Source organism: Mustela lutreola, chromosome X (assembly GCF_030435805.1).
Source record: "Mustela lutreola isolate mMusLut2 chromosome X, mMusLut2.pri, whole genome shotgun sequence".
In the NCBI taxonomy this organism is placed as follows: domain Eukaryota; kingdom Metazoa; phylum Chordata; class Mammalia; order Carnivora; family Mustelidae; genus Mustela; species Mustela lutreola.
In genome coordinates this window covers 95406374-95434204 of record NC_081308.1, presented here as the reverse complement: position 1 = coordinate 95434204, position 27831 = coordinate 95406374, and the positions used below count along the sequence as shown (strand labels likewise).

Here is a 27831-nt window from a genome sequence, read left to right as displayed (position 1 = left end):
AGTTCTTCTAAACCACTCAATCTTTGAACAGGTTACGATTTGATGTATAAGTGTATCAATTTCTATTACTTTCTTGGAGAGGGTTTAATCATGTTCTGAAGACTCTGCACCTGTTGCTTCTAATTGTGTTTGTCTCCAGTCCCACAGCTTCCCAAATATCTTCATCATCACTTATGATAATCATCCCTGGGGTACCGGAAGCTTCCTGAGAGTCATCCTCTAGCGGCATCAACAGGTTCAGTTTCAGCCAATGAGTGCTCTTGGACCAAATGTTCCGCCTCATCTATAGGTTCTTCTTAGCTAAAGACTCTGTTCGGAACAGATTGTTGAAAGTTATGTCACCATCTCTACCCAGATTTTTTTTTTTTTTTGTCAGCTTGTATTACTGAAAGGCTCTGTTAAATATCTACTGTTTCTTTTATTAAGAAGACAACATTAGTGATAGTGTCAGAACCCCATGCATTAAGATCTTCAGACAGAGGAGGCTTTGTGAGATTCTGAACAACAAATGTATGCATTAGTTTGGCCTAAGTCTTCTTGAATGGCTGGATCACTGATCTAAGGGCTCAAGGATCTGAGACAAGCAACTCGTTATAAAGATAACCTTAACATGAAGAGGATACACTGGCAAATGCAGACACCAGAAGGACTGGGAAGAATCAGCAGGCTCTGAATTCAAGATTTTTCTTTTCTTTTTTTTTTTTTTTTCAGTTCTGAACTTCCACAAGAAAGCACTGTTCAAACCATTCCTTAAGGAGAGAAGGAGTTATCCAGGCTTTTCTCTTTGTGTGCCAGTACACCAGAAACTTGGCTTGGCTCCCCCCTCCCCCAACCCTGAGAAGATTTGGACATAGGTTTGTGTCAGGCAGCAATGGTTTCACCATGAGGTCACTCCCAGGTTTTGGCATAAAACAGAAATGTCAGCCTCTCTGTTTTTGCTGAGCTCGTGTAGGCACTGGTTGGCTCTTTTTTCTTCAAAAGGACAAGTGGTATTATTCAAAGGCTTCCAAAGCATGGCAGTCTCAACCATGAAGATTCGGGTAGGCACACAGTCCCCTGCTTCAGTCGCTTCCTGCACTTGTGGCAGATGCAACACAGGAGCGGCAGGGTCTCATGGTTCTTTCTTCTGCACCACGCTCGCTGAGGACTTGGTCTCCTAGGCATAGCACACCAGAAATTTCTCAAACCATCCCTTGCTCTGGGCAGCTTTTTTTTCCCCCCTGGAACCCACTTCGGTATCTTAAAACACACCTTTGGCCATTCCTTGTGCGTGTTTGCAGACCCCTTGTGCGGAAAGTGCTTCATTGTCCTTTTGCTTGTCTTCACACACAGGGGTTTGACATTTCTATCCTCCTTTCCATATGGGTCACCAGAAATAAAGCTCCTTTTCAGTGACAGTGGCATACAAGAGGCAATCCTGGTCCTACTAAGAGTGCTGGCTTTCCTTACAGTATGAATTGTGGGGCTCATTCACACCACGTAAGTGACTTGCGAAGCTATTTGTTTTAACTCAAAGGAGTGGATGGCAAGTGTCCCTTTTCTAAAGATACCCCCTTTTTTTTTCCTTTTTGGCAGTTTGCTGTGGTGCTTGCTTCACCCTTTTCCAGCTCAATAGTCACACTTTTAGAAGCCATATTTAAGTTTATGCTTATTAATGCAACCTGACCCCTATTTACCAGAGATTCTCTAGCCCCTCAGTATCACAAATGGTTTTATGAACAGCACAAGGATAAATGTCAATACATTGTTGTGATGCTCGTGCAAATGGGGCTGATGGTGGAGGAATGAGAGAGGGAACAAAGGACTCAGAAGTGTCTTCCCACCTCATGACAGAGCCAGAGAGACAATCATGTGACAACTCGGGCTGCCTCCCGCATACACAATTGAGAATTTTCACCGTTGTCAGAAAGGTATATAGAATTAAATCCACCTACACTCAAACTTCCAAAAAGGACAACTTACAGTTGGAAAGGAATTAAAACTCCCCTCTAAGTTAACGGAAAGAAAGTCACTATTCATATATTCAAGACAGTGCTGTTGTTATGACTTCCCTTGTTTGAACACCATAAATTCAATTTTACATGAGATGCAAACACGGCCTAAGTGTATTTTCTGTAAACCCACAGTTAAGTCAATCACATGTTATCCTCTGACAAAACGCAACCTCTGAAGGTGTAGACGGAAAGGTCAGGCAGGCAGGCCCCACACAGCCAATGCTCCAGAAAGGACTACCCAAGAAAGAAAGTGACAATGAAAGAAAAAAAAACACTAGCCCCTTTACAATGCCCGGCCACTGATACTTTACTTTTATCCCCTCCTCCTGGGAAGATAGAGCGAAGCCTGGCTTTCTTATTCTTCTCTTCCGGGGCCATGGGAAGTGGTTTGGAGCTGTGGTTGAGTGCTGAAGAATCTCGGTTGTTACTGTTCATCCTCAGCGGGGGAGCTGGGGGTTTCTCTTCATTATCCAGACTGTCAGACATTTTCAGTGACAATTGATTGCACAGCTCCTACAGAACAGGAGGAGAAAACAGGAATTGAGAAAGAAGCGGCCTTAAAAAAAATTATCCAGTAAAATGGGGATTCCACCATCTTAGACACAAGAGCACTGGTCTCGCGTGGTCTCAGGTTTTGTGATGACCTTTTGGGGAAGCTTCTTTTCTAAAGGGGAGGGAGCTGCCTCCCTAAAGACAAATGACACCATTTTCCAAAGAAGATGAAGGTAATAATTAATGGCTCTTCAGTACCTACACACAAACCTATCAAATCCCTTCCTATTTTCTGCTGTCCACTCACAGTCTTTTAATGAACAATTTACGATCTTCTTTAAAAATTGTACTCTGGGGGTGCCTGGGTGGCTCAGTGGGTTAAGCCGCTGCCTTTGGCTCAGGTCATGATCCCAGGGTCCTGGGATCGAGCCCCGCATTGGGCTCTCTGCTCAGCCGGGAGCCTGCTTCCTTCTCTCTCTCTCTGCTTGCCTCTCTGCCTGCTTGTGATCTCTCTCTGTCAAATAAATAAATAAATCTTTAAAAAAAATTCTACTCTGATTTTGGTGACACTCAGGAAGCACAACCTCTTCAAAGTCTGGGGTTCACACGAGTTTGGTTGTTGATTGTTAATGGCCCCAAATAAGGATGTGTTAGCTGCTTTGACACTGGGATGCCGCTGGCATCAGATTCTTACCTGTGTGTACCTGATGTACAAAACACACTCTACTATTCTTTGAGAAATAACTGGGGCACAATCTAGTAGGCCTGACAGTGTTAGCTGACTTTGGGTGTACTGATGGGGAAACAATGCCTCATCTTCAGGTAGCAGGTAGGAGATAAAGCTGAGCCAGATACCACCACAAGAAAAGAGGAGCTAGCTCCAAGGAGAGGACCAGTTCCTGAGGAGACATTATACTTTCAACCTTGTCATGTTTTATGTCCTGAAATGGGGAATGAGGGCATTGGCCTGAGTAACAGGGTTGAAAGAACCAGTTGGGGTTTTGGCGACTTACCTGCTCTTAATTTATTACTTGTTAGTATCTTGTGCTAAGGGCTGAATGTGTTCAAGTTTCATCCCACTGGAAGGTAAAGTGACCTGGAAAAGCATGGACTCCCCGAGGAAGTGTTCCTGCTTGCAACTGTTTTCCTATTCTAATTCAAGTCCCTCTGCTAGGACCCCAGTGGAGGCTTGCCATCTCAAGTCATGCCTTTAGAGTATCTTCCAAGTGCATCTCCTGGTTGAATGCAAGATAAGTCAAATCCCAGTGCAACAGAATCTGTGTAAATTCGAGTATTAACTGGAGCTACTTTAGGAGTATAAGAGCTATCAAAAAATGACTTAGCAGATCACTTTATTCCAACAACATTTACTATAAACAAACAACGACCAGGGTCTCCTCGTCACCTGTTGTAATGAGAAAGAATCTTTCATAATTATTTTTATCCCTTTAGTGGGTACAATGTGTTTATTATTCGCAGTCATGAACTCTGATGTCACGTGATGTGGAAGATTTTTAAAATTTTACCATGTCCTAAATTTTCTCTTATTTACGTATTCAAGAACAGGTGAGTACCAATTAATAGTTTCTCCATCTGCACAGGTGACTGCCAATGAACAATGACTGGCTTGATCTTAATCTGGGCAAGAGATCTTTTTTCTTTTCCTTTGCCAAAGTGTCACATCTTGCATTATCTTAACGAATTTAAGACCCATTCTGTAGTTTTTTCAGTAATCATGCAAGGGGAAACACTCCGTAATAAAAGCTTGATCACCAATGACAACTTGATTAACCCTGCTTTTTCCTATATAGGTGAAACCATAGCACAAGATAAAGTGAAAAGCTATGATTTTAAGGATATACTCTATTAAATATTTTGATTAATATGTGGAACTCTTGCTAATGCATCTGCATTCCCTCTTGCATTTATGTGGTTCTTCTAAATTCACTGTTTCTCCAGAAGAAAAGCAAATTGAACACTGACTTTACCAGCAGCCATACTCTGTAGTGGACAGGTTCCCAGTTTTCATTTAGTCAGTGAGAATTTGCCACAGAAAGCACTCTTTTTTGTGTTTTTGTTTGTTTTACTTTTGGGGGTTTAAAAATAACGCTTGAGTATGGGGTGATTATTACATAAAGCTCAGATACACAAAATATAGCTTGGTAAAAATAATGAAATTTGAAAGCCATTGCAAAAAAACAATGACACCCCCCCCAAAAAAAACCCCAAACATCTAAGGATTTAAATAGAAATCAGAAATCACAGAGGGAGAAGGGATAATACATATTTTCTGATAACCTATTACATAACTTAAGATGATGAAAGTTGGAGAAACAGGCATGGCCTCTGAAATATGATATATGAAGCTGGCCTTACATAATAAGGTAAGCAAGAGTCTGGGCCAGAGTTCTAGTACACCTACGTCATTCAAAATACTAGGCTCCTTTGTTCTTGATCAATTAGGTGTGGCTAACGGACTGGTGTTTTTTGTTCCTAATTACTCTCTGGCTAGTGACTCAACAGGTAGGTGCCCTGCTTCTTTTCAAGCTGCCTGATTATTCTGACCTCATTTGACCAGGTATGTTTTTACCTGGGAAAAAAGAGGGGCAGAAAACCCTAACTATACTCCCCTATGTTACAGTTGAAATCACAGATCAAAAACTTGCCCACTACATGCTTGCTGTGGTCTGTAACACAGGCATCTGTGAGGGACCTAGCTTATAATCCACACCTTTCTATTGCCCAGCAAACTGGAATTGCTTTAGCTCTATTCAACTCATCCAGGGATTGTAAGAGGAACTGGAATCCACCTCTCACAGGGATAGAAAAGAACCTGAGAAATCCTTGTCTAGTTAAACACTAAAAATGGCAAGCCTGGAGCAAACCATCGTTCAGTTTTACCTAGACATTTCCGATTTGGTTTTGCTTGAGTTGTCCTGATATTACTTCAGTTCCTTATTTCCCACTCCCAGGCACAACTAACCTTCATCTCCTAATTATTCCAGAGAATTCTGATTTGGTGACAAAAGGATAGTGTAGGAGGCTCTTGTTATCTCTAACTCACCTTCAAAGCAAGTGCTTCAAAGCAAGTGCTTCAAAGCAAGCTTTCAGAAGACCGATGGAAGAAGGGTCTGGGCCTGTGAGGAAGCTCAGCTGTTAATATGTTTGTTTCCCAAGTGGAAAGTGTCTCTGATTATTCCAGAAATGTAGAAGAATGGGGGATTCGATTATTTTATGTTTGTAAACAATGACAATTTACTAAACCAGGTCCCTCCCCTGAGACAGCTTTCTACAAAGGATACTATTAATGGATTGCTGGTTCAATCTGCCTATGATGTCATTATTTCCAAGATCTTGAAAGAGACTATTTTGTTTGGGGTGGCTGTAGGCTCTATTTCAAGAATTGTACAAAAGTGCCATTATTCTCTAGGAACCCAATCAAAAAACTGTTTATCTTTAAAGTTTAACTGTTGTTGTTCACTTCTGCAACAGAACAGAAACTGGCAAGTGAGTGGCACCCTGGATTTAGCCCCAGCCCATTCATTTCACTTTTAGAACTTGGCCCTTTGCATCGTGGAGAAGGAGCTAACTTTAATGGACAACCAGCAACAGTTTATATCTGCTCATAACTTGATTTACTATTTGGCTACTGGGATTTTCAGAGAGAATGCAAGCGGCTCCTCCGGATGGTGTACATTTTTGATCTGGCCCTTGGGACTTCATGTAGCTTACTGATGCTCTGTAATTATAAGTGAAATTTATCAGCAATAACAAATGAGCCTCTTGTTTCAGGATAACCAAGGAGGCTGGACATCCCTTTCTTCAGAGTACTAGAAACTATTACTTCTCTCTTCCCCTTCCTCCTTAGCTTTTTTCTTCTCTCTATTCCACACTCCATCCAACCCCACCCCCAAGTGTGAGGGCAGGCATGCACACACAGGCACATACACAAACATGCATACACAGACACCCCCCCACAGCTTTTCACTGACTTGTGTTTTATTTTTTCTTAATTTTTGAAAGGTTTTATTTATTTATTTGAGAGACAGAGAGCATGAGAGCAGAGAGAGAGAGAGAGAGAGAGAGAGAGCAAGTAGGAGAATGGGGGAGAGGCAAAGGAAGAGAGAGAAGCAGACTCCCCACTGAGCAAGGAGTCTGATGTGGGGCCTGATCCCAGGACCCTGGGATCAAGACCTGAGTTGAAGGCAGCCATTTCACTGACTGAGCCACCCTCACACCCCTGACTTGCGTTTTAACACAAATATTTAGTGCAAAGAATTTTAGAGGAAAACTTTAATCAAGATCTATGGCAGCTTTCAATGAAATGATTAGGCATTATACACAACTGTCATTATTCGCTCATTCCTCAAAAATGAGCTCACCCAGCACAGTGCCACACCAGACACTCAGTGAGTGCTCAGTAGATTAAAAGAGAAAGCCACCAACTTACATGTTGCAGGAGTCAAGAGGACAGAGAAATGAGCCCTTGTACTCCAGCTAGCATGGTAAAAATTCATACTACGGCATCAGTGTTGAATTGGATATAATAAAAATGCCCATCGTGCCCATTTGCTACAGGTGTGTGAAGGGTGAGAATCCAGAAACACTGGCCCTATGATTTTCAAGGCCTCCTATTAAGTCACAAGCAACTGAAAGAAATGTTTTAATCAGACCTCATGCCATCAGAGACAACCCACATGTCTGTATCATTCTGTCTGCTTTCAAAATCAAAATAATTGTTTATTTGCATATTTCCCCAACGAGAAACAAACTAATACTGGCCTCCTTTCAAAAACAAAAGCCCAGGCCAGCAGATGCACAGCCATGATTAAAAAAAAAAAAAAAAAAAAGCTAGAGGCAGAGCACACCAATATTGCTTAACACCCTCTTCCTACTGAACTAGAGCATGTAACACAGAAAGGAGATGTAGCCTAGGGGGAACTTCCAGGGGAAACTTCCTAATGTTTCTGAGATACTACACAAAGAATAGGGTTGCAAGACACCTTGAGCTTATCAAATGACAGCCAAACTGACAAGAGCACCTATGAAAGGATATGGATTTTAGGATCTCAAAAATAGAGTAAACAAGTCACAGAGCTCTATGTTAAAACATGTAACAACATAGAAGAGTCTTTCAAATTTCTAGAAATTAGGAGACCTTGATTAACAAGAGCTAGCTCTAAAGATCACGGAATAATTGAGCTTTTAATGATAGCCTCCAGACTTGGAGGTGTTATGTAAATATAGATGTAAAATCAGCCAAAGTGTCTCCTGAGACAATGTTGTCAGTACTGGGCTGTTCTTAGTATTTGAGGACGAAGAGAACAATGGACACACTGAATTATACTTTGGTGGTGGGAAAAAAAGGATCCAAGAGCTTCCTGCTGGCTCCTTCCTTGGCTCCTTTGTAAACAAAGCCACCCATTTTCAAGATGGCTCACTGACCTTCCATGTATCCTTTGCTAGCCTACGCTGATACAAAACCCACTCATCCTGGACACATTATTGGCAACTGAAACAACCAGCTTATGACTGACAATGCAAGAAGATGTAGGGGACTGTTTTCAATAGCCAAACCCCCCCCCAAAACAACCACCGAGTCATTCCAAAGGGAACAGCATATTATAATTGGGAAGACATTGCTTTGCATTTCAACAGCAACCCCGCATCCGAAGATATCTAGCGGCTTGTTGGAAAGTAAGTCCCATAGTATGCTTAGATGCCAAAGAGGAGGGAAAGAACATTCACCTCATTTGACAGAGAGAATGAGTCAGGTCCGAGTCTCCCAGCAGCTCCAAACCTGCACTCCTCGCATTCCCAAGCTAGGTGGACGAGGGACAGCTAATGACAGGCAGCCAGATGGGCCCAGCTCGGCAGATCTGTCACCTCGTCTCATACCACACATAGTTCTTATACATGCCATGCCTCCCGCTGTATCATAAGCTCCTTGAAGGCAAGGACCCCTCCTCAGTCTTAACTGTATGCTTTCACACTGCCTCATATGGTGCCTCGTTCCCAGCCGGCATTAAATACACACATGAAGTAGTGAACAGAATTCTATACGTTCTGTGCATTTATCGCCGCTCTGAGTACGTTTTTCACCATGTTGCAAAAGCCTGTATGCCTACTCAAAGCAGATCTGAGCCAAGAAGCCATGTTTGGAAAAACCGGCCATAGTCTAACTGCCAAGCCAGTGGGCACAGCATAGAAGTCAGCTACCAGCTGATGAGCAAGACCTCATCTTTTTGTTTATTCCACAAATTTGTAACATCCCAAGAGCTTCCACCCTCATTTGAGCTAAACACCACCATATGAAGAAGGGAGTAGCAGCCCTGTCTCCACCATGAGGAATTTATAGAGCACCGAGGCTGACTTACCCAGGGTCACAAAGTGTGAGAGGGGAGATGAGAATCTCAGATGCTCCTCAGTTTCCCTTCCAGGACACCCACGCAATGTGCACCCAAGGAAACCAGCCCCACACGCATACTCCTTATATATACACTCCTATCATCTCCACATACTCCTAAGACAGTTCTAGTTTTCTCATTTCAACCCACTGGGGGCTGGTACTTACTGGTTTCACCTGTTGTTCTCATCCAAAGACCCAAGGCTAGGTGATTAACTGACAGGACTCCAACAGGTTGCGTTGGCCAGGAGAACCAATTCTTAGACGGCCTTGTTTTGGAGCCTGTCTGTTCTGGGGCACTCACCGAGGGGACTCTGCTATCAGAGACAGGGGTGTGCTGTTTCAGAGAGCCTTGCCTGGGAGATACCATTACAGTGTGTAATGGAGGGAAGCCATTTCTAAGATCATTTGATCAGGAAGAACTGAGCTCCTTGTTAGGTGGATTTGCAGAAGCAGCCGGACAAGCAAGGGAGGTACTGGCTCTTTTTACAGCCGCCTGGTTTCAATCTTAGATCCTGTGGACGATAGCTCGCTACTGACATACATACAGCCACGGTCACACAGAATACATTCGTGTTCGCTCTCATCCACACAGGCAAATGAGGTCAGTTCTGCCGTAGTTCTGTTCTCTGCTAACGTCTTTAATGAGTGACTTCCATTGTTTGCGGCAGGAACTTGACATTAATTAAATCCAATAAGCCAACCTATTATAGTTGCAAATTTCAAAGACAGGCTGCAAATGAGGAAATCAATAGGTAGACCCAGGCATCCAGACCTCATATACTGCATGTATTATGTAGAACCAATAGTCCTTATTGGAACTTCTCAAGCTTCTAAATGTATGCAGCACCACACATTTAATATTCATTGTGTATGCTGCCATGAGCTAATGCCAAGAAAATGCTAATGATCATCTGATGTGTATTTATATTTGCAAACTGATGCATTATTACGGGTTTCAGCTTTTACATTTCCAACACTGATGCTTCTGAGAAGAGAAAATAAGATGTGTAAAGAACAGAGGTAGATGATTTCTTAAGCAATAAATCAGCCACCACCACCACCACCACCACCACCACCCCCCCCAAGGTGAATACTCAGATACCTCAAAGAAATGTGTGGGAAAAGGAAAAGGGAAGCAAAGATTAGCAATAAAACATTTCCTAATTCTCAAAACAGACTGTGGTGTCCTTGGAGGCATTCAGATGGGAAAAATTAGATGCAGACGGACAGCCCCAGTGAACAGGATATGGTAAGCCAACATCTGGAGTCTCTGGGGTTTTAGCTGCTCTCTGTTACTATGCATGGGTGATAATTACACCCTTCCCTGACCCACTCCAGTGAAAAAAATCACAAATTTCCGCAAATTCCCGAATTTGCTAAGGTTTTTGGTACACCAAGCAGATGCCTGGATGTTGTTTTCCGACCCGTGTCCTGCAGCTCATCGTCCTACGTTCTTGCTCTGTTCTCACTCTGTCCCCAAATCAGTTTTCTGCAAGTAGGTGGCAGCTGCAGTTGGAAGAGGGGAGATGCATGGGGTCGACGGAGACCTTCCTATGATTTCTGAAGCATTTCTAAAGCAGGAATTTGGATGGATTTGCAAAGTTCGTATTTCATCCAAATGAATGAACAAATGAATGAATGGCATCTTGTCAGAACTGGAGGTCAAAGAAGATGAGCTGGCATAAAATGCAGCCACTCCTTTTCAAGCTTCTGCCCTTGACCTAAGTTTCTGTGCCCACATTTGAAGAGAGCTGTGCGTGTATCTCAACATCTTATTTGGGGACTATGGTTAAAGAAGAGGAAATACTACCTACTTAAAAAAAAAATGCTTCCCTCCAATACTAAAGGAAGAATGGGGTGTGACAACACCTACTTTCCATCTATCCCACTTCACAGATGGTAGGAGATTATGATTCAGTTGGCCAGAGCTTTGGTGGCTGGAATCCCCGCTCTCCACCCCCAACCAAAGACAAAGTTTTGGTCTTCATCAAACTGGCCCAGGGTCAATGAAAAGATCATACCCCACTCAGAGAAATCCTCTGAGAATCCAAAAACCTGATCTGATGAATGACCTCACAACGGAGTGTGCTGGTTTTCCCAGCTTACACAAGTTCTTCATTTGCAAGGTGTTGGAGCTACCAGGTGGTCTGTTCCCCTTGCTACACCTTACTCCACTGACTGGGGAGAGCTGCCACTGTCCACTTACAGAAGACATGGCTCACCACTGGTTCTTGCGGGGGGGCGGATCTGCCCTCCAGCACACAGTGTCAGCTTTGCTTCCCCAGCACTCTTTCTCTCTCTTTCTCTCTCTCTCACACACACACAGGACAGAAAGACAGCCCTGTAAGACTTTCTGTAGCCCTGGGAATCCCCTGGGTTGAGATCACAGTGCCTGGACCTCACCTCAAGGGAAGACTTGGTGCCCCGCAGGGGAACTGCTGATAAAACAGAAGCAGGGTTTGGTGCCAGGAGCTGGAGTCAGCAGGCCTGAGTAGGGATCCATCGGCAGGTTCTAAATTCCTCCCATGGAGCCTGGACCGTGGCCTGGCACATAGCCCGACAAAAACTCGGGTAGGAAAAAGGAGAGGAAAGCCGGTGTTCATAATAAATTATCTAACTCTGGATTATAACTCTGCATCAGACAATGTCCATCTCAGAGTGCTCTTTCTGCTTTAAGACTGAGCCCAATACGCTGCCTTGTCCCTACGGTCACATAAGCCAACCACCAGCTGCTTCTGGCCTTTTGACGGTTCCCTCGGCATACCCTATCCTCTTCTGCCCTGATAGAGAATGAGAGGTTGCAAGTTATACTGCTGTGTAAAGAGAGGACAAGAGAAGATCTTCCTTCAGACTGACTTTGACTTTTCTAGAGAAAGAAACCAACTGCATGGGTTCTTCTTGTTGATTTTTGGTTGACTCTTGGTTCAAAGAATTCTGAGACTGATACAGAAATATACTGCCCTCTGAGGTGTCCAACAGTAATTCTAAAAATATGCCTCTTAAGTAACCCATCTGTGCCTGCATCCACACACTCAAACAACAAATACTGACTTAAGCTTATGTGCCAGGTGACATACTAGGCACTGGAAAGGAGATTATAGATTTGAGAAGTGGGTTTCATCTCTGGCTGCATAAAAATACAGATAAAATACAGATAAAAGTACAACTACAACTACAAAACAAGTCAGGGCATGTGCATTGTGGAATGAAGGGTACTAAAAAAAAAGAGAGGGACTGCAACAGTTCACAAGAGGGTAAGACTCTCTGACTGCGCTCTTACTTGATGAGAAATCAGGGCCAATAACCATACACCCATCTCTACATAAGAGGAGTACTGAACATTGTTCCAAAGAACATCATTGACTTGCCTTTCATTCCCATGCTACCAACACCCAGAGGCCTCAGGTGCTGGGTCAGGTACAGAGGACATACAAAGAGAGATGAAGGGCAGTCCTTATCTTCAAAGAGCTCACAGTCTAGTGAGGATGACAGACATACACAGTAGGAAATGTAGTACAATGAGACCCTCGGCATAGGAAGCTTTGGAGGGACACAGCAGGGAGGATGATATGTCCCGAGAGGGGTGAGAGGACACAGCACTGGAGCAGGGTATTGAAGGATGAGTAGGAGTTCCCTAGGTTCTAGGCAAGCCGTGAATAAGGTACAGTCTGCCCTTGAAGAGAATTAAAGTATAATCAGTGATGGCCACAGATGTTGGCCATCCTTGTAGTGATTACAAGGATGGAGTAGGTTGCTACTGAAGGTGAGAGTCAGGGTCCTTTTCAGAGTCAGAGTCCTTTCCTTTGCAAAGGAAGTACACTTGAGCTGAATTCAGCAGAACAACTAACCACACCATGGCGAGGATATGTCTTGGCACAAGGAACGTGATGTGTTAGGTAGGGCCCAGAGATGAGAAATCATGTAGTGTACTAGAGGAGCTACCGGTAACTTGGCTGGACCACAGTAAAGAAGACAGATAGAAAAAATAACACCAGTAGAGACCAAATGAAGACGGGTCTTGTATGCCCTTTTTCTGGGGTTTGGCCTCTTCCTGTCTAGGTGAAGAGGCCTCAAGCCATGGGATGGCATGACTAACTGTGAACTTCAGAATATTTACTTGGGTGAGAAGGTGGCAGATGTCCAATGCTGAAGACTCAGTTAATTTTTCCGCCATAGGGTGCAATATTCTAGGTAACAACATAGAAATAATTTGGAAGAAACAGTACTGAACAGGTGAGCTGGGGGAGAAAGGCAAGCACAGGCACCAGGGGATTGGAAAGACAGCAGGAAGGATATTTCAAGAGGGGTCTCTGTTTTGGGCACTGGCCAAAGATAGCAGGGATGTTAGGCCTGGTGGGATTAACTGGTCCAAGGATCATGAATGGAAATATAGTTCTAGGGGTGCCTGGGTGGCTCAGTTGTTAAGCATCTGCCTTCGGCTCAGGACATGATTCCAGGGTCCTGGGATCGAGCCCCAAGTCAGGCTCCCTGCTTTGCAAGAAACCTGCTTCTCGCTCTTTTCTTCTCGGCTGCTTGAAGCTCGGCCGCCATCATGAACGACACAGTAACTATCCGGACCAGGAAGTTCATGACCAACCGACAACTTCAGCGCAAACAAACGGTTATTAATGTCCTTCATCCTGGAAAGGCAATAGTACCTAAGACAGAAATTCGGGAAAAACTAGGCAAAATGTACAAGACCACACCAGATGTCATATTTGTATTTGGATTCAGAACCCATTTTGGTGGCGGCAAGACAACTGGCTTTGGCATGATTTATGATTCCTTGGATTATGCAAAGAAAAATGAGCCCAAACACAGACTTGCAAGACATGGTCTGTATGAGAAGAAAAAGACCTCAAGAAAACAGCAAAAAGAACACAAGAACAGAATGAAGAAAGTCAGGGGGACTGCGAAAGCCAATGTTGGTGCTGGCAAAAAGAAGTGAGCTAGAGATTGGACAACAGAAGGAGTAAAGATGCTGCAGTGGCTTTATCTGTCGTGATTGTGCAGATTTTTCATGAAAGGATTAATAAACTAAGAATGTTAATGTGGAAAAAAAAAAGAAGCCTGCTTCTCCCTTTCCCACTCTCCGTGCTGGTGTTCCCTGTTCTTGCTCTCTCTTTCTCTGTCAAATAAATAAATAAAATCTTAAAAAAAAAAAAAAAAAAAAAGAAATACAGTTCTATCCCAAAAGGCCCAAAACAATGTGGGAGGCCAAATTCTTTTTTTTTTTTTTTAAGTCTTTGGGTTTTTTCCAGCTTTCCTGGGGTATAATTAACAAATAAGAATTGTATATGCTTAAGGTATACCATGTAAAGTTCTGAGATATGTATACACCGTGAAGTGGTTACAATTCAACTTAAGTGATACAGCCAGCACCTTACACAGTTACTTTTTTTTTTTTTTTTTTTTGGTATGGTGAGAACATGCAGGATCTTCACTCAGCAAATTTCAAGTACACAATATGATATGATTAACTATAGTCACTGTGCTATGTATTAGGTCCCTGGTTTAACCTTTAGTTTCTGTTGGGGATTCCAAATAGAACTGTGTCTCAGTTTCAGTTTTGTTTCGGTTTTATCTGTTTCTCGGGGTCTTTTCAAACAAGAGTAAATGACTAGCTTAGAATGGTGGGAGGAAAAACTATAGATTATGTTGGAAGCCTCTCATGTCAGCAGTCATTAAAGCACCAATAATCACTGTATTCCCATAAGAACAATAAGGACAAATTGTTCTAATGATTTTAGCCAATTTAACAGTATTTATGACTTTTAGGGAAAATACCTTTCAACTTTTATATAGACTCTACTAACATAAAAATTCTACAAAGACTAGTTAGTACCCACAAAGGGACCTCGAATGGGTCACTTTTATAAAAGCCAAAATACAAAGAAAAGAGCATATGCACAGGGACATGGTATATATCTCTGCAAAAATTAAACTAGGACTATCTGATGGGAAGCACAACAAATATCTAAGCATCTTGACTTTGAGAGGTAGAAAACCACATATCAAGTCATAAAAAGCAGGAGGAAACATCAGTTCACAGGTGGCGGGGAAAAAATCTCTTTTCAGCTATCTAGCCCTCTCAACAGAGACACCGAGATTAGAGACAATAAATACAAATGTAACAGCTGCTCTAACATGTGGATCTGGCATCATGAAATGGTTCAAGAGAGATGGACATGTGCACTGTAGATATGAACCTGAAGAGGCACACAGCTGCCCAGGTAAGTGTACAGAGTAAGAGAGAAGAAAAGACTGCTGGGGAACACCAACATCTAGGGGCTAGAAGAGGAAAAAGAACCAGAGACCCCTGAGGAATGTGGTTAAAGAAGTGGAGGAACTTGCTAGATGTCTTGGAAACTAAGAGAGGAGTACTTCACTTTGAGTATGGGTATGAGGCAGGCACCTACACACATACACACAAGAGAAAGAAAAAGCCACACAGAGGTAAAAAACGCTCCACGTTGTGTCCTTCCATCCTTGCGCTAGAGTTGACTAAGGTTGATGTCATGTCACTTTCATGTCAAGAAAAACAGCCATGTGGCACCAGCGGTCTGTGGATGTGCTTCAGAATGCTTTAAGGAATTCCACACTCTGTGGACATCTGGTGTTGCTTGAGCAGCCTGAACAAAACCACATAGCATGCCTGGAGAAAGACCTTCCTTTTGGTAAAGAATACCACGGTGGCCACTTATCACTCAGCCTTGTTGCAAAGCACACTCTTGAGAGGTCGTATTTGTTGCACTCCAGCACTGTATCAGACATTGCACAGGATACAAAGAAAAATACAATAGGGTGGGGCTAGCAAATGAATCGTGGCTAGTATTCAATTTTCTTTTTCCACAAGAAGGATTATGCTCAGTTCAAACAGCTCTTATTTGTTCAATGTAGTCCCGAAAGGCATTGCCAAGCCAAGACACAAATGTTCAGTGTGGCTGGGTCCCACCTCAGTCTAGTACTGCTGCTAATGAGATTCATGACCTTGGATACATCCGTGACCCTTTGAACCTGTTTCCTCATGTATGAAAGGGGACTACATTGCCAAGAGGTTGTGAGAACCAAAGAATCCAAAGGTGGGAAATATGTGGAAGCAATTCTAGATATTCTACCCAGAGAAGACGCTTATGATTATGACCTTAGTTTTCACGAGCCATAAAAAAAATCACCAGCATTGGGATCTCATGTTACTTACTCCTGCCCAAGTTCATGCCACTTGTGTAACTATATTAGGTATTATTATTTCCATTTTACAGATGAAATGGACCTCCAGAGACATCAAATCACCAGCTAAGAACATAGAGTGGAAGAGTAAGACTACAACCCTATGTCTGTGGGGCTCCAAAGCCCATGCTTTGATATCTGCCTCCTCAGCCACACAACAGTTCCATGGGACATAATGTGTTCTCAGTTACTCATAGCCTTTGCATGAACACGGATGTCCTGAGGGCTTCACAGTGAACTGTTTCTCCACTGTGCCACTTAGGACCAAAGCCAGGAAATGGGCAAACCCTCTGCCCTCAAAACAGACATTTCAACATTAGAATCAAGGGCAGAGGTGTGTGTATAGTTAGATACCAAACTTCTGTCTCCCCCAGGATAGGGAGTCTGCCTCTCCTGTTCTCCTCTACGAAGGTTCTACACCAGCAAATAAAGGTGACATCACTGGGGACTTCCTGCTTTCAAGGGAAAAGTTGTAGGACTAGAAGAGACAGGTACATGAACAAGAAACACTGTTTCAATGTCCAGAGAAGCATGTCCCAGAAGAACCCAGGAATGGTGGCAACTCTCCATAGGTTAGTTCTGTTCTTCCCTCAGCTTCTTAGGTGGGGTTGAACACTGCCTCCTAGCTTATGGTAAGCAGAAATGTAAAGAAAGCAGGCAACCAAACCTGTGAAAATCAGCTTGTTGGCTGCAAAGAACCATCTTCTTTCTCTGCTGTCTTCGGGTTCTGTCCCTCTGAAGGCACCCACCTCAGAGGGCTGTGGTAAGGGTAAGAAGGTCTATCATTTGTTGAGCACATACTGTTGGCTGGACAGTGGGCTACATGCTTATGCACACTGGCTCATTCCATCCTCATTACAACTCAGTGAGGGAGAAGATATTAGCGTCCCTCCCATTTTACAGATGAGGAAATTGAGCTTTAAGAGGGATGAGTAATTGACTCAAACCAGGTTCTGCAGCTAGGAAGCAGCCAAACTGGGATTCAAGTGCCTGTCTTTGGACTCTAGAGCTGGTGTTCCTAATTTCTCTATTGTAATGGATGAATGGGTTATTAACTGTTTTGGAAAGTCTAAGATACCATATAAATCCATGGGGATGGGTTGGTTCACTTAGTACTTCACAAGGCATCCAAGTGAATTCAGGCAGGTGCATTTTTTTCCTTCCTAAAATTCACCCAGTCCTGTAAAATTACATAAATTGCTTTTGGTGACTCTCAGCATATCCACAGAAATGGTCAAATGTAAATTTGCCAGGCTATTTCTCTAAAGCCATCTCTTGGAGGAGGTGGTGACTAAATTTTAACTCAGTATAAAATTTCCATTGATGTCTATAGCTCACTTTCCTTCCTCTACCTTAGGCACAGTTGATAAAGGGCCCTGCTACACCATCTTCTGGAAAGATGGCACATCTTGGGACGAGGCAAGAGGTCTACAAAGAGGTTTGCTTTGGGAAATGACTACCCCACATCCTGGCTGCTGTTCCCAACCACCCATGAGCTCTCAAGGCCTTGGGAGCCTGAAGACCACTGGCTGATAAAGAATGCCTCAATCCCAAGCTTCAAGACTGTTAACTTGTGGTACTGTTGCATGGTGTGATTATCTTTTCCATTGGAATGATGGTACCTCAAGGGCAGGGTATGTTTCTTTCCTCCATCTGAATCTCTTTCTGGGTCTAGCACTCGATAGGGCCCCTAGGACATCCTCAATCTACACTGAGTAATGTCACTGAGTAATGGCATTGGATCTGTCCTGACACATTGCTGTCCACCCACGTCTTTCAGTTTCTTACTGGAGTTTCACAAGTAGCTGCTCTGGACCTGGCATCACACTAGACTGTGGGAATCCAAAATAAGTTAGATGATGTGGTCTCTGCTTTCCAAGAAGGCCTCAGTCTAATCGCAGGTGTAGAGGGTAATGTGTGGTATTTCAGAGTACAGGCTTTTCCCCATGGTGCTAGAGTCCATTATCAAAGGGCAGCTTGGGCCTAGTTTGCCCTCATCTTTCCTCCAGAAAGATTCCAGTAGGGGAAGCCACAGATTAAGGAGGCCCCTACAAGGTGCTTTCATGTTTCTAAATCTCTCGTCAGGAATTGGGATGGCACAGGATTCTGGCACCATGCCCCCCCCCCCCGATTTACTGGTTGGTTCATTCCTGGGATTTGCACTTCTTTTTACCCTCTTGCAGGGAAATCTACAGTCTGTCTGGAACACAAGGAAGTTTCTTCAGCTTGCCTTTATCCACGCCTACTGAGAAATTTCCTCTGTTAACTTGTCAGTAGCAGCTGTTGAAATTCCAGTGGGGTCTATGTGTGCACATACAGAAACTTGAATACCACGTTCCAAGGCTAACAGGGGAAGAGTAGACCTTGCTGGCTAGAGGTGCCTACTGGAAACAGTAGAGAATTCCAGATCAGAAACATAAAATCAGAGACCTACACTTTTGCCTAGGGAACGAGTGTGAGTACATAAAGAAACATGCATTACCTTGCCCCCCAACCCTTGGGAGAGAAAGGAAGTGGCAAGTTAGGCCATAAACTTCCAGAAAATAAACCATCTGAACCCCAACCCTTTTGGGTAAACCAGCTAAGATCTATTAGGGATGACTCATGTAAAATAAAATTATGGCAAAAGGACGTAAGAGTTGATCTGTGGGATTGAGCTTTCTCTTTTTAATCCTAGACATAAATTGCACTCCTTTCTGCTCTGGAAATATCTGGTCCCATGGGTGACCTGGCTGAGACCAACACTTTTTCATCAGCCACAGGTGGCTGAAAAACCTTCCAGCAGGGGTGAGGGGAGGAGGATCCAGTGGGGGAGGATAAAAAAAAAAAGTGACAACTGTGACTATGAACTCCTCACGTGGGGTGTGTGATGGGGTGTGTGTCAGTGAAAAAGTACGTGGCTGTGGCAATATCCATATAGGGCCATATGTATGTTTGGGGATGTGGGGTGTGTACCTGAGGGTGGGGTCACTGTAAACCATGTGTGAGTTGCAGATGTGGGTGAGTGAGATCATTCCAGGGAGGGGGTATAAGTCCATGTCCATGTGAGTAGGTGTCAGCATCAATGCATCCATGTGAGAGTCCCCAGAAGAGCCCGTGACCATTCAGGCGAGTTCGCTGAGCTAGAGGCAATGCATTTATGCTTCAGTGACTGTGTGGATATGTCGGCCAATGTGAGCAAGTATATCCACCTCAGGGGAAATGCTGTAGGGGGACTGAGAATCTGAGTGAGTGTGAGTCTGCGTGGCCATCCACGGCATCACCAGCAGTCCATGTGTGAGTGCACAAACACATTTACAGGAATTGAGGGCAACCATGTAGATTGTGTGGGTTGGAGCGGGTGTGCCAGCGTAAATGCAGGTCACTGACTGTGCAGGTCCCCACGTGTGTACTGGAGGGAATGTGTGTGGCGGTGTGAGGGTATGCCAGTATGAGAGGACGAGAGTGAGAGCGGGCAAGAATGTGATCTTGTGGGGAACTTGCTGGTGTGAATGTGTATGATACGGAAATGGTCGTGGGAGAGGGTGTACACGTGAAAGCACATGCGCGTGACAGAGTGTGATGGTGTAGAATTCAGTGTGCATGGCTGTGAACATGAGAGTATGGAAGACTGTGAAAATGTGCAAACATCAGTATCGAGGCAGGGGTGTGCCGTAAGTGTGACTGTATGTTGACATGAACTAGCGTGAGTACTGAATGCGAGCGAGCGGATGGATGTGTTGGTGTGTGTCAGTGTGAATGCATCTTTGCGATGACTCTGAGTATGAGGGCAGGGTGATGTGTGTCAGAGAAAGTGGAAGTGTGTGTGCCTATATCTGATGATCAAGTCTCAGCATGAAGGTGAGCAAATGAATGTGAATGGGTGTCAAAATGAGTGTGTTTCCCTGTGGAAGCATGATTTTGTGTGAATGTGATGGAGGTGGCGAGGTTGTGTCCGTGCCAAGTCGTAGCCCCAGAGCATGTAATACTGAGGGTAAGACTGTAAGATGGTATAGCAGCTGAAACGGGGGAGAATGTATTTATGGTGGGAACGTGCATGCATGTGCGTGTGTCCCTGCGAGGAGTTAGGAGCTGTGTCATTGTTTTACGGTGAGCAGGAAACCGTGTGTTAGAATGTATAAAATCGAGGGTAATTATGGTTATATAAGCAGCGGACAAGGGAAAATTGGTGTGGGTCTGTGTGTAGACTGTGTGTGAGCACAGAGGAATTTGAGGGTCAAATGTGATTCTACCTTCAGTGTGGATATAGGTTAGAAGGTGGACTGTGAGTGTGTGAGCATGTAAGAAGAGGTAAAGTCGTGAGTGGGTAAGAACATGAGGGGCTGTATGGCAAGTGTGGAGCGTGTGCCACTACAAGCGCATGAACACAAAAATGTACAAGGCAGTGTTCGGCCATGTGAGTGTGGGCCCTCATGCAGCATGTCTGTAAATACGTGGAGGATGAGGGGGTGGATGTGACTGTCACTATGAATGTGTCCAGTAGGAAAAGTGTGAGCCAAGGAAGGATAAGGATTATGTGAAGGTCCGAGAGTACACAAGTGTGCTCCCGAGTGTGTGTGTGTGTGTGTGTGTGTGAGAGAGAGAGAGAGAGAGAGAGAGAGAGAGCACTGAAGTATTTGGGATGCTGAGAAACTCTTGAGGAAGCCTCTTTCCTCCTAAAGCCACAGCACATGTCCAGTTATATACAGCACATTACTTAGCCCCTCTCAACCCTGGTCTCCTGGTGGGCAAAACCATGATTGTAGTACCTACCTCGAGCTAGTCTCACTTTTATAATCAGAAACAAAAGCAGTAACTAGTAGGAATAAGATACCTACCTTGCAGAGTTACTGTGGGATCAAACAGTCTTGTGCAAGAAAAATGCCCATCCCAGTGCTGGCAACCGTACACAATAAATACACGTTATTATTGGAACTGTCACAGAACACCCAGGAGAGACCCCTGGGCTCACTTCTGACTTGAGTGAGTTCTAGCTACCGTCTGTCACTCAAGGTCTGTAGAAGATACCCTACCGCAGCATCTCTAGGATGCTGAATACATCAGTATCAGCAGGGCTGTAATTTCACACCCTCAAGATCCAGCCGAACCTCTGGAGTTTTCCCTTCACCAAGAGGCGCCATTGAAACACCTACTGCTGAGCGGCACTTTTCCTTTGTCCCATCAGACCCAGGGCGAGCTCCGTGGGAAGAGGAACTACACTGTGTATTCCTTGTTTGTTTTCTCTTTGTTTCTGTTGTGGGTTTTTTTTGGGGGGGGGAGGTTGTTGTTTGTTTGTTTGTTGTTGTTCTTGCTTTTTTAAAAAGTTTGATTGGTTGCTTGCTTTTGACTTGGATGTTAGGAGAGGTGCCAGGATAACTGACAAATAGAAGTGCAGACAAAGAGAGGGAGACATGTAAGATACAAACAGGTAGCTGGACGGCAGCATATGGCAACAGAAGGCTAGACGGGTAGCTGACAGCAGAAGCCCTACTGGCTGCCTGAAGGGAAAGAAGGACATGGCCAAGGAACCTGAAAGAAGTGGAGAGGAAGAGAGGGGCCCAAATCGAAATGCTGCTGGGGAATTTTGGGCACTTGGGAGAGAGACGTAGACTTGTGAAATCAGGTCCCTACCCCTAATTTATGGTCTAGTTTACCTGCCAAGATGAATACTCTAGAAATCGTGCAAGAATGATCAAAGGTTGAAGAGAAGCAAGGGCTATGCCGTATACTATGGGCTCAAGTGTTGTTGGACCTGTTTTTGGGGGGAGTGCTCCCTGTTTGGTTGAGAAGGTAGAGGGAAGGTTCTGGAAGGTTTCAGCCCTTGAGGCCCGGAAGCTAGGATAGATGGGGTGGGGATACGTCTTGAATAAGAAGGTAAAATGAAGGTCGTAGAGGAGGAGAAATTTCAGGAACTGATTGGTCAGTCAGTGACATGTGGCTGAAATGCCACTTTGACATCCAGAAAGCATGAGAAAAGGAAATGCCAGCTTGAAGGGAAGCATGTCAGTGGTTACATGGAAGTTCTTACATGGAGCCTGACAACTGCAAAGGTTTTCGCCATGACCGTTTGGTTGCTTGTCCTACTCACACCATGATGTAGGTCATGGCTATCATCCCCGTATTAGAGATGGAGCAAACTGAGAGACCAGAAAGAAGGGGCTGTGCTCTGAGGCCTGGCTCATAAGGCCCAGCCAGGGTCTTTAATACTGAGAGCTCTGGTGGAAAGGTGGCCTTCACCTGGATTTGGAGATCCCTGACTCCCTGCTCTGGAACCCATTACTCACCTCTTATTGCCACGGCTGCAGGACCTCAGCACAGGTAGGCACTGCCCATGAGAAGGGGCCAGGCTGCCTTCAGCTCCCACAAACTCAGTGTTGGGCACACCAGTTGCCACAAGATGCAAGGACTCAGCTGCTTTTTCTTGGGGGTAACCTGCCAAGAGAAGCATCGTGGGGGCGCAGGAACCTCTTGCTATACCCGCTACTACTCCCTCAGCCAACCCCCCCAAACATCACATACACGTGCTATGGTGGATTTCAGAAAACTGCTCGAGGAGGCAGAGAATCGGAGGGGAGAAACATAAAAAGGGCTTTGTGGGGTCAGAGTCCAGAAAGGGCGCTGAACTGGGAGTTTCAGGTCGAGAACTGCTGTCACCTTGCCACTCACTCTGGCTCTGCCTGCTAGCTCATGGAGAAGACCTGCTCAGCCGCCCTGGACAAGACTCAGGACAACTAGATCGCTTGGAACAGATGGGAAGGAGCCACATATTTGCAGGTGGTGGTCCAGCACAGCGATCATGGCAAATGCACGTTGGCTCTGGAGACACCTAAGCTTCCCGAAGACCTAGCCATGCTTTCTATGTCACTTACAGGTCCCCACCTACTTCCCTTCTCAGCAACCTCCTTCACTGGGTGGTGGGGGGAAGCACTTGGAGGGTCCCTAATTTGCTATCATCTCGCAGCGCTGAAGGCTTCAGCCTCTGATCCTAACTGGAACCTCCTTCTGGCTTCCCCCACCCCAATCTCCACTACAGGGAGGCCCTCGACAGTCTTTCTCAGATTTCTTAGGGCGAATATATCCTGGGGCTTTTCAGGGTGACTCTTTACCCTATCTTCCCCCCAGAGGTTCCCATGTCCAACCGTGGAGGCAAGATCTTTAACCCCTCTCTTTTCCACCTTGCGCCACAATTGCTTGAGCCTCTCAAGGTGACGGATACTCCCTCTGCAATCATTCCTACCCTGCCCCCACCTTTGCTCCATGTGTCTGTCCTCTAAGAAGAGCAGCAACTATATGGGAAATTCCATCAAAGCAAAGGACCCAGGCTAGCACCTGTCAGCAGATGCTGGAATGCACCAGGTCCGAATCCAAAGACACAGACGCAGGGGTAGCTAAAGGTGGAGCTAGTAAAACTGAACCCTTGGGGAGCCATGAAAAGCCCCAGGATTCCCAACTTCCCCTTGGTGAACAAGAAGATCAAGCCATACCCCAGGTCTGCCACTTGCTCCTGGTGAGATTCCAGGGCCCAGCTGCCCGTGCGTCCCTCAGGGGCCCTGGCATTCCCTGAGTGCTTCCCACTCACACACTCCCAGCTGCCTTTCCAGATCCCACCCACTGGGCCACTAAGTGGTGTGCACCCACTCCCTCCCTGGCTGTGTGAGCTCATCCTTCAAGGGAGCAGGGTGGGGGTCGGTGAGTGATGGCTGCCAAAGCTCCAGAGAGGGGCAAGGCTGGAAGGGGGCTCAAGGACGGCCACAAAAAGTCCCCTGAGCCCCGGGTGGGGGATGGCAGCAAGCACCCATGGGGGTGGGGAAGAGTGCTAGAGGGTGACATCGAGGTGGGGGGCAGTAGAGGCCCCAGCCTGGACCAACTGAGCACCTCTGGGTTCCTGTGTGAGATTGAGAGCTTTCCACAGGCCTAACTCCACCTTGCTTCAGCCTCTGATGAACTGCACAGCAGCCCGCTTCAAATACACCAGTTGCACCACTGGAACCAGCGCGCGGAGCCTGGCAGGACACAGCACTCCACCTGGAGGGCACACTCCCCTCTCCTGTCCGGGGCGGGGGTGGGGGGTGTTTATTGGGAGTGTGGAGATGTATTCCGTGTGCGAGTACACACTGAGGGGGTGTATCTGTGCTGCTTCTTGTACCCCCTTGGTATCTGGGTACCTGTACTTGGTCAGATGTATGCCTTGTTTTATCTATGCTATTTTGTGGGTATCACGTCTGTATCACGTCAGGGGGTGCAGTCCTGTTTATAGCAAGTGTATGGATACAGTGTCTATACTGCTGTCTATACACTGTGTATGTGCTGCCCATCTGCCCTGCGTGGTCCATGCCTTGGATGTGTGTGACACGTATCTAATCCTTACTCTGTATCACGTGGCTCTGCCATATTCTGTGTCTGTGTCCTGTTGTGTATTTATACTGTCCTGTGTCTTCACCTGGGGCTTAGCCTCTTCCTGGAGGCTGCGGGTATGGTTCACTGTACCCATTTTCTGCCTACCAGCACCCTAGCTTTGCTGCATTCTGGCTTCCTGCCAGTACCTCTGTCTGGGGACTAGGTGACCACTTTGTTGTTGGCGGGGGGGGGGGGGCTTGTGTGTGGACGTGGGTTGGGGGGAAGCTGTGGCCAACCATTCTCTCTACCACAGGATCTTCCCATGGCAGGTGCCCAGCCCAGCACTAAAGACAACAGGGAAAAGAGTTCTGGAACCTTTTTCAGGCCCAAAGGAGGAAACTAAGCGCTAGAGAGATGGCACTCTTGCTCAACCCCCAGTCCCATCCATATAGAAGAAGGGCCTGCAGGGAGTTGCAGCTGCCTCAGTTTCTCCTTCAGGCCACCTGGAAGCACTGGAGCCCTTCTCCAAGGGAGTTAACAGCTGCACAAGGGATTAGCACTGGCAAAGGGAGCTGGGCCATGGGATGCAGTTCTGCCAAAGGTGTCCCCGCTGTGGTCACTAGAGGGCGCAATTGTGCCGGCAGTTAGGGGTAGCGTCTTGAGGGTGCAGAATTCCAAAAAGTCCACCTCGCTCAGACAGAGATGAGGGAGAAAGGTGAAGGATAGACACCCTAAGCAGGCCTCCCTTGACCCTCATCCCAGGCCCTTCAGTTCTGAGGCTGAGTTAGGGAGTTGGCGCCACGACTGCCTATCAGCCTCCACCCAACTGCGTAAGATTTGTATAAAATCCCCAAAGAGCTTCTCAGGAGCTTGGTTTTAGGGTCTCTAGCAGATTCTCTACTTGGGCTTCTCTTCTCCCTCCTGTTTCCATTCACATGAAATAAAAATAAAAACAATGCTGCTCAAAAAGATGAAATGTATGTAGTGGCTAGGGGTTTGTTTTGTACTGTTTTCCCCCAAATGAAAGGGCATACCAAAAAGTGTGATTTAAAAGGGTAAATTTGGGGGGGGGAGGCGGGGGATGTTGTCCTATGGTAGATCTGCTTCATGACCAAGAACAAATGGACCCACTTCCTAAAATGTCATGATCATGTCAGAAACCACCTCATCCAATCCCATCATTCAAAAGACAAGGAGACTAAGGCTCGGAGAGGGGCAGAAGCAGACCACAACACCTCACTTCTGGCTTCCAGGGTTGGTTCCACCCCAGCTCCGTGTCCTCTAGTCTCTAAAACACCTTCCTTCTCCAAATCCAGCATCTTCCCAGCTCAGGACAAAACCCTGCCCTTCCTCCCTGCTGTGTCTGCTCCAAGATGGTCCTGTTCTTAGTCGGTCTCAGTGATCACCTGCCCAGGCTCTGCTGTGACCACACCTTAGGAATGGTCCCCATTCCCCACCAGTGAACTGTTCCTCTCTTTCCAGTCTTCCAGATCCATCCATCTACAAACCCAGCGGATAGTTATGCCATTTTGCCCTCACCATGTCCCATGGGTGTAGCACAGATTGCCCCAACCTGCAATTAGTCGGTCGATAATCGATAATTGACCGAATGTGCAAATCAGACATGGATCCATTGTACTGATTAACATTTCCAATTAAACTCTGGGTGAGGCTGTGTGTATTAGTGACCAGGGTAATCATTGAGCTGTATGTAAACACAAATGCCTTCCAAGGTCCTGGGGCACAGGAGGAAGCGACACATTTCAGGAGGGAATGGAAACAGACCACCAGACTCCAGGGGTTCCTTTGGTTCTCTGGTACCCCTAAATCAGATTTTAAACATATGGCTATGACTTGATCCCAAGGTTCCAGTTTCACACTGGAAATGGAGGACTCTGGCCCTGCCCACTGCTGCACACCCTTTCCTGCCCCCTGCTGGAGAAGCTGCAGAGTGCGGAGTTGGCAGGGAAGTCCACCCCAAGGCCTTGCAGAGGGAACCGCCCAGCCTCTGGCAGGTGGGGAGCTTGGGGGACATCAGTGAGCCCCAGAAGCCTTAACAGCTGCACTTACATTCTAGGACAGGGGTTTTCACCATTCCTCGCCTACCCAGAGTCCCATGGGCCCTGGGGAAAAAGGGCATTTTTGGAGCTCAGGCAGACACCCGTGCCTGCAGCAGGGATCCCAGACCTGGCCCTGGCCCTCCCGTTGTAGAAAACAGTCAACCTACCTATCTTGGGGGGATATGAAGCTCCCCCTGCAATCCCCTTTGGGACCCTGCCCACCCCCCTCTTCCTTCTCCTTACCCAGGAGGAAAGAGCCATTGTGGAGTCTGCTGTTCATGGAATTTCTTCTCCTTCCTATGACCAAAGCTACTAGCTCCTGAAGGCAGGTTACGTGGATGGAAATGCTATTGAGTCCCTAGATATCAAGAAATTGTTTCCCTAAGTCTGGGCTGAGCCATACGTGCCTGGACAACCACCATTTCTCTATCTCACCAGGAAAATCGGGGCCTTAGGACTCCTGGTTAAGACCATCGCTTTTTTCTTGTTCTATCTCTCTATGGCTTTGTTCCTACCTGCTCCATCTGAGCTTACCTGCGTCTAGACTTCTAGCCCTTATTTCTTTTGCCTTGGCCACCCTCTTTGACTTCACAGTAGCTTCGTCTCTGACCTCACAAAAGCAGAGTCTCTGATGGGGGCGGCACCCCTCATCTCACTGCCCCCCCAGTTATTCCTCATTTTTCTTGCTTGTCACGTCTACCACCTTCTCCCCCAAAGACCTCGCATGCTTGTTTGCTTAGTATGCTAGTTCGGCCTCTAACCAGACAACCTGTAACCTGCAGCAGTGGTCGGAGCCTTTGGGGTGTTATGGCCCCTTTTCCTGCATCTGTATTACAAATGACCCTTCCGTTTCCTGTTCAGTCTCTCCTACAAGGCCCACTTGCCTGCCTGGAGGCTTGGAGAGTCCACTCTTTGACACTGCAAGGTCCCTCTGGCCTCAAGATTCTCAGCTGCTGGCTTTTACCCAGCATTCATGCCCGTCTCTTCTCATTTTGCCTTTTTCATGGAGGAGGGAAGTATGACATTTGTATCCAGAAACGGAGGCTGATACGACTCTCCCTCCAAGCCCTGGCCTCTTAGTCATCCATTATCAGATTAAGCCCCTTTACCCAAAGGTGCCCCTGGTTAGGGGCCTCAAGTACCAAATCACAGACCTACCCAATTACAATTTTGCAAATGGCCCAGTGAAAACCACACTGACCTTTATACCTCGGTCATCCCAGAACAGGGCCACAGTGTTGTCACCAACGGGAATGGACTTCCTTCTGTTCCAACACCTCAGACAGGCATACAGTTGGCCTGGATTTGAGTCTGCAAAACCATGGGAGGA

At 45.9% G+C, this 27831-nt stretch overlaps 2 protein-coding genes across 12 annotated transcripts in view; one reads left to right on the top strand and one right to left on the bottom strand.

The window, feature by feature from the left end:
- PAK3 (p21 (RAC1) activated kinase 3) overlaps positions 1–27831 on the bottom strand; it is a 256608-nt gene that overhangs the window by 96640 nt on the left and 132137 nt on the right. For 5 of the 11 annotated variants that reach the window (XM_059157371.1, XM_059157373.1, XM_059157363.1 and 2 more), the window contains exons 2-4: positions 27703–27812; positions 22389–22536; positions 2306–2507 (exon numbers count right to left, since the gene is read on the bottom strand). In XM_059157371.1, coding sequence (XP_059013354.1) covers positions 2306–2480 — 175 coding nt within the window. In that variant the 5' untranslated portion in view covers positions 2481–2507; positions 22389–22536; positions 27703–27812. Of the gene's footprint in view, positions 1–2305; positions 2508–5550; positions 5674–22377; positions 22537–27702; positions 27813–27831 lie in introns of all 11 variants that reach the window. The other 6 variants (XM_059157369.1, XM_059157370.1, XM_059157364.1 and 3 more) reach the window with 5 other exon arrangements.
- Positions 13414–13963, top strand: LOC131821337 (small ribosomal subunit protein eS24-like). Its single transcript, XM_059157374.1, has one exon. It carries the CDS (start codon positions 13448–13450, stop codon positions 13841–13843), a length of 396 nt encoding a protein of 131 aa, XP_059013357.1. The 5' UTR covers positions 13414–13447; the 3' UTR covers positions 13844–13963.